Genomic DNA, 7,081 nt, shown 5'->3' with positions numbered 1-7,081 from the left:
TGCAGCAGGGAACTGTCCAGGGAGGCGGGTATGAGTGGCAGTGAGGATGAATAAAGGGTTGGGAGGGGGAAGGTCAGGGTTGGTGATGAGGCATCCATGGCGGAAACGGGAACTGCAGGGTGAGGTGAGGCTGGCGCAGGGCAGACAAAGTGAGTCTTCCGGTGCAGGCCAGCATGCCTCTTCTTCTTGCTGTGGTTCTAGACCACAGGTTTCTCGCCTGGAAGAACCTTTCCTTTTTGGAAGAGAAAATGCAGTTTTCCCCCTAAAGGGGCATTTTTAGCACTCAAACGTCAGTGGGCTCCTGGAAGGGTTACTGTTTATCTCTTACCCCACAAGTGGACTCATGGGTGAAGTTAGTTAGCTCCTACCTGTACTCCCGTTAGCTGCAGCCCTGCTGTTTCCAGTGAAGTCATTTCAGGCAGGGCATGGGGGACTCCTCTCTGAGGCAGAGGTGTAAGCGTTTCAGTCCCAGATCGGCTACGGGGAGTGGCGCTCAGCTCCACTGTGGAGTCGCCAGGCTGCTGTCATTTTGTCCAGAGGAAAAGTCTACCATCTCACATGTGAAGGCAGAGCATGTTTTCTGTGTGCACAGTCTGAACATACTACTTACTTCATGGGTGCTTCTAAAGGACATTTCCACAAAGAACACGAACGATTCCCAAAAGCCTAGCTGATGTCTATGTGCCATAAATAGAAGCTCTGCCCCCAGAGAGAAGAGTTCTTTAGCAGCGAAACTCCAGTTTATTAAGACAGGTGTGACAAGTAAAATAAAATTCTTTTTTTTTTTTTTTTGCCTCTGCTAGGCCAGTATATTTCTGTACAAACAAGATAATGCAAGATTTGACAGTTAAGGCTTTGAAGCACAGCACACAAAATGAAACAATTTAAAACCCCTTCATAAAAATGGGAAAAATTCCCAGGCCAAAGGGAAAAAAAAGCCTTCACAGAAAGAGACTGACACTCGACTCCCCCCTGCTGAGGTGTGGCCAGTGAGTCTGGGTGTGAGCTGCCACCTGACAGCCAGCTCTGAGGTATCAAAGGAGCTCCGAGTGCAAGTTGAAGACTTCAGCAAGCCAGCCCCCGGCCCCCACACCCGTTCATAGGCAGTCGGAATGCAGATCTCGGTGGCAGGTGGCTCTGCACAGTCCAGAGTGATAAAACAATCACAGATGACTAAATGCCAGGGACTGTGTGAAGTCAGTTACTGCCTGCAGTCTGGGTCACTCTGCCCTTCATCAGACACTGGTGGCACCATGACAGTGAGGAGAACGGAGCACAGTTCCTTCCGTGCCTCCTGCCGGCGCTGTTCAAGGTGTGCATAGCTGAGTCCTGGACAAGCATTTTGTATTTTTGTAGCTCTCACTCCTTAGGCCCAATTTCAAGTTAAGTCGTTAACTCATGTAGAATGAATATTAAGGCTACTGCCTCTAACATATCAATAGCTGTGCTGAGCTGTCTAGGAAGAGAAATTAGTCCAGAGAGGTCCTAAGTATCAAAGCAAATTTTGTAAAGAAAAAAGGCAACACTTCAGTGAGAAAAGCAGCACAAGATCCGGGCTCGGGGACTCTTTTCCCTCTTTCCGAAACATAACTGGTTTTGTATGCGCTCTGAGTCCTAGTTTTTATGTCTTGGCTGAGAACCACAGAAAGGACTAGATATTTATACATGCGAGAGCACACTGAGACTGCATGTTTATTTGGCATAATGCTAGAAAAAAGTCCGCAAAGAACTGCCAGAACCAGGCCTGTGACCAAGTTTACAGTCATCTAGTTTCTCTTATAATTTCAAAATGTTAGATCAGAAGAATCTTTGGCGATTAATCCACTCTCCATTTTATGCGTGAGAAAACCAAGGCCCTGATGGTGTCCCTGGTCCAAGTCCAGTGCCTTTCACAATGAGGCTTTTGGCTCTTACCCTCTGAAGTGGGGCAGTGGCTCACTGTGAGGGGAGAGGGTCAGATCTTGTTAGTTTGATCTTAAGGCACTCACAAAATGCCCTGATTTTTCTTGTCTTTGTGAGAAGACAAAAAACAGTGGTAGTTTTTCACATCATCGCGGGAACCCAGAAATATATGTACAATACTCAGAATTTAAGGGAATGGAAGAAAGAAGGAAACGAGATTGTCTTTTGTGAGTACAGAATTAGAAGAAAAAAAAAGAGGGGTGGGCAGTGCCAGAGGCGAACGGGCACAGGTCATTACTGCGTGTGTGGCTGAGCTACAAGTCTCCTGGAATGTAAACAATGTTGGTTTATTTCCAATTTCATCTAATCTTCATTGTCATCTCCCAATGAACAGTACTCATAAAATGATGAGAAAGTTTCAGAACATGTATGTACATGGTTCAGAAACAGCTCGGCTTTCAAAAAGCTGTCAGCTCAGGTAGCACGCCTTGGTCTTGAATTTGGTGCTACGCTGACAGCTCTCCTTCTGAATGCAAAGGCACCAGTCCATGATCAAGTCCACGCCGCAGACGAGGAGAGAGGAGTCTTCTCTCCAAAGGCATCCAAAGATAGCTGAGGAAATAATTCTATCTCATTTCTCGATTCCATTTCAGCACAGCAGCTGTTTTCCACACTGAGACACAGCTGGCGAGCAGTATCTCTTCTGGGAACTGAGATGCCATTTCAGGAAGAATTTCACTTTCTTTAGTTTGCATGTAACTTACGAGAGTGTCTCTCAGGCTGAAAAACCAAAGAAGAAGAGAGCATTTAAAACAGTCTCCTCAGCATGGTGACTCACGTGTGTAAGCCCAGCACTGTGTGGCTCACGTGTGTAAGCCCAGCACTGTGGGAGGCTGAGGTGGGTGGGTCAGTGGAGGTCAGGAGTTCAAGACCAGCCTGGGCAACATGGCGAAACCCTGTCTCTAGCAAAAATACAAAAATTAGCTGGGCACGTGGTGGTGTATGCCTATAGTCCGAAGCTACTCAGGAGGCTGAGGTGGGAGGACCACTTGAGCCCAGGAGGTGGAGGCTACAGCGAGCTGAGATTGCACAACTGCACTCCAGCCTGGGCCACAGTGAGATCCTGTCTCAAAAAAAAAAAAAAAAGGCTCCCATATAACATAAGGGGACCAATCAGTCCCCTCATGTCACTTTTTCCCGTTGTCATCAGCAGAACCAAAATGCTCGTTAAGACTTAAAATCCTAGGCCAGGCGCAATGGCTCACGCCTATAATCCTAGCACTTTGGGAGGCTGAGGCAGGTGGATCACTTGAAGTCAGGAGTTCGAGACCAGCCTAGCCAACATGGAGAAACCCCGTCTCTAGTAAAAATACAAAAATTAGCCAGGCGTGGCGGCGGGTGCCTGTAATCCCAGCTACTCGGGAGGCTGAGGCAGGAAAATCACTTGAACCCAGGAAGTGGAGCTTGCAGTGAGCCGAGATTGCACCACTGCACTCCAGCCTGGGCGACAGAACGAGAAAAAAAAAAAAAACCCAGAAATCCCCAGGAGCAGTTTAAGGTCAATGACCTGAGCTCCTGAACTGGGACTAGCATCCTGGGTTCAAGGCTCTGGTGCCTGACTGCTGCTTCCCACATGCAGTACACAAACACGACAGAAGCCCACGGAGCAAGCCCTGTGCTGGCCCCTTCACATGACTTTAGGCCCTCTAGCAAGGTGATGTTTATTTACAGGGTTGCATAAACAAGGCCTCACCATTCAAAAAACCTTGTATTCTATTACATGTTTCACATTAACAAAGACTGGAAATTCTCTAGGAAAGGGATCTTTTTTATCTACATGAAAAGCACAGGCTAGTAAAGACTTGTTGAAAAAGTTGAAAGAACATAAATGTATTTAGTATATGCCACATAGCATAATGGAAGAAGATAGCAAATAGGAAACATATTGGTGAGGAAGAGTGGAGTTTGATGATCTAGTCAGGAAAACACCAAGTTAAATCCTTACTTTACACCTAAACATAAACTGGTGAATACAACAAGTATGTGAAAGCACAAGAAGGGAGAGGACAGGCCGGGCGCGGTGGCTCACGCCTGTAATCCTAGCACTTTGGGAGGCCGAGACGGGCAGATCACTTGAGGTCAGGAGATTGAGACCAGCCTGGTCAACATGGTGAAACCCGTCTCTACTAAAAGTACAAAAAAATTAGCCGGGCAGGTGCATGCCTGTAGTCCCAGCTACTCGGGAGGCTGAGGCAGGAGAATCGCTTGAACCCAGGAGGCAGAGGTTGCAGTGAGCTAAGATCACACCATTGCACTCTAGCCTAGATGACACAGCAAGACTCCATCTCAAAAAAAAAAAAAAGGCTAGTTTATAATCCTGGGATAAGGAAGATCCTAGTAAGTGTTTTTGTATAGAGACCCTTTATAGGAAAATTCTGTCAGATTTGACTTCATAAAATTAAAGGCTGAAATAGAGCACTGTGGCACATGGCAGAGAAGATGAACCCCTGTTCTATGCAAAGAGCTCTCACAACCATTACGGAGACAAAGCGCAAAAGAAAAAGATATTAAGAGGTAATTTAGGCTGGGTGTGGTGGCCAAAGCTTGTGAATCACTTGAGGTCAGGAGCTCGAGACCAGCCTGGCCAACGTGGAGAAACCCCGTCTCTGTACTAAAATAGAAAAAATTAGCTGGGCGTGGTGGTTGGCACCTGTAATCCCAGCTACTAGGGAGGCTAAGGCAGGAGAATCGATTGGACCCAGAAGGCAGCGGTTGCAGTAAGCCAAGATTGCGCCACTGTACTCCAGCTTGGGTGAGAGTGAGACACAGTCTCAAAAAATAAAAAATAAAGGCAATTCACAGGATGACATACAAATGGGTGATAAATATAAAAAACATGTTCAGCCTCATGGTAAATGGGGAAATACAAGTGAAAATGAGATACCATTTTGGCCTTTAGATTGGCAACTATGTAAAAGATGGATAATATCCAATGTTGAGTATTCTCATACACTCTTTATACATTGGTATAGCTTTTTCTATTCTTTTGTTTGTTTGTTTTTGAGATGAAGTCTCCCTCTGTTGCCCAGGCTGGAGTGCAGTGGTGCGATCTCAGCTCACTGCAATCTCCACCTCCCAGGTTAAAGCAATTCTCCTGCCTCAGCCTCCTGAGTAGGTGGGACTGCAGGCGTGTACCACCATGCCTGGCTAATTTTTGTATTTTTAGTAGAAACAGAGTTTCACCAGTTGGCCAGGCTGGTCTTGAACTCCTGACCTCAGGTGATCCACCCACCTCGGCCTCCCAAAGTGCTGGGATTACAGGGTAAGCCTCCACACCCGGCCTAGGATAGCTTTTTCTATCAAATTTAAAATGTACCTCTCTTTGACATAGTCTACTTGTTAAAATTAGAATATATGACTTTTAGGCTGGGTGTAGTGGCTCACGCCTTTTCATTCTAGCACTTTGAGAGGCCAAAGCGGGCAGATCATTTCAGGCCAGGAGTTCGAGACCAGCCTGGCCAACACAGTGAAACTCTGTCTCTACTAAAAATATAAAAAGTAGCCAGGCGTGGTGGTACACGCCTGTAGTCCCAGCTATTTGGGAAGCTGAGGCATGAGACTCGCTTGAACCGGGGAGGCAGAGGTTGCAGTGAGCCAAGGTTGCAGTGAGTTGAGATTACTCCACTGCACTCCAGCCTGGGTAACAGGGCAAGACTCTTGTCTGAAAAACACTTGTGTAATTGCTTAAAGAAAACCCAGTAGAGATTAAAACCAAAAAGCCAGTCCTCAGGTGCCCTGGTAATGGCAAAAAGCAGGAAATGGGATCCTGTGGTAAGAAAAGAACTGTTTTTGTGTCTACAGAAGATCACAGGAGAGACAGCACAACATTGTGTCTGCCCCGCCCCACAGGTGTGCAAATCCATACCTCCACTGAGGGCGGAAGCGCTCCTCGGTTTGGGTTTGGGGGTTCTTTAGTTTCAAGATTATCATTTCGTGCAGCTCTAGCAGGAAGGCGTCTAGGCCAATCTGATTTAGGAATGTGCTGAGGAGCTTAGCATTTTCCGGGCTCAGATCCGCTTTGTACCTTGAACTGATTTCCCCAAATGGCTCCTAAAACGACGGAAGAGCAAATGAAGCATTAAAGCCTGCAGGGAGAAGGGAGCGCAGTCCCTCTGTCCAGCAGAGAGGAAGAGACCAGACTTACTTTGTGCAGCCGCAGCAGCTGTTCAGACTTATGAGCAGACAGGAACTGCCAGAGGGCAATGGTGTGTTTTAACTGGCATCTGTTTAAGGCCTGCAGAAGGAATAGAATTCCTGAGTGGGGGCTGAGGTCTCACACCCCCACTCATGTCGTGCACCAGGGAGCCTGAGTGCTCTCCACACAGGCATTCTTCTCTTCGTTCTGCCCTGTACTAATGTGATCTCCCTCCTTGTGAAGGCCATCTCTGTCCTATCTACCAGTTCCCTCCTGCGGCACCTCACAGTCCGCTCACATCACGCTGTTTGCAGGGGCCTCATGTACTCAGTCACATTTGGGCTCTATCTAGACTGCTGGCATTTCTAGCGCGTGTCTGTCTCTACTGTCCCTGGTGTGTCCTGTTTATGCTGGACTGACTGGGTGAGCAGTTGTTCTTGTCTCCCCATCCTTTTCAGGAGCGCCTAGAGTGGCACTCCCTGAATGCTCCTATCCCTCGCGGGAAGCAGGAGACCAGGGTGAGGGGCTGTGCTGATTTCCTTTTCGGTGTGAGACCCACCTTTAACACGTGAATCGTCTGATCACCCATTTGCAGGATGTCTTGAGTATACACATTCAGCTGCATGTTTGGATCCCCACCAGCTGTGCTCAGAAACCCCAGAGTGACTTCTACGACAGATAGCACTTCACAGGCATCGCTGTAGGACTGCAGCTGTCCACTGATGGCACTAATGACCGAGCTGGGGAGGGAGTCCTGGGAAATGAAAAGCAGGAGAGGGATGTCTGTGGGCTGGGTTTCTGGCGTCTCACCACCTGGTAAGAGAGCCGAGCCCCTTCACTGCCCAAGCCACATGCGGGGCCGACTCTCTAACAGCTGACACTTGGGCGCACGGTGTGCAGGCAGTTCCTGGAGGCCATGGAGACACACAGGTCTACCTATCAGTACCCGCATGCGGAGAGCAGGGACAAATCGGTTCCATGGAC

General features: G+C 47.9%; 1 protein-coding gene across 3 annotated transcripts in view; it reads right to left on the bottom strand.

Moving 5' to 3' along the window:
* Nucleotides 1-721: 721 nt before the first annotated feature.
* The window catches only part of RNF213 (ring finger protein 213), a 135,631-nt gene continuing 129,271 nt past the window's right edge, over nt 722-7,081 (bottom strand). For 2 of the 3 annotated variants that reach the window (XM_016933090.4, XM_016933091.4), the window contains 4 exons: nt 6,657-6,851; nt 6,107-6,196; nt 5,828-6,012; nt 722-2,682 (listed from right to left, as the gene is read on the bottom strand). In XM_016933090.4, the coding sequence (XP_016788579.3) occupies nt 2,529-2,682; nt 5,828-6,012; nt 6,107-6,196; nt 6,657-6,851 (624 nt within the window). In that variant the 3' untranslated portion in view covers nt 722-2,528. The remainder of the gene's footprint in view (nt 2,683-5,827; nt 6,013-6,106; nt 6,197-6,656; nt 6,852-7,081) is intronic. The other variant, XR_010153149.1, reaches the window with a different exon arrangement.

The sequence above is a fragment of the Pan troglodytes genome, chromosome 19, assembly GCF_028858775.2.
Source record: "Pan troglodytes isolate AG18354 chromosome 19, NHGRI_mPanTro3-v2.0_pri, whole genome shotgun sequence".
Taxonomy (NCBI): Eukaryota; Metazoa; Chordata; class Mammalia; order Primates; family Hominidae; genus Pan; species Pan troglodytes.
Note: the sequence above shows the minus strand (reverse complement) of the source record. Positions and strands in the feature narration are given on the sequence as shown.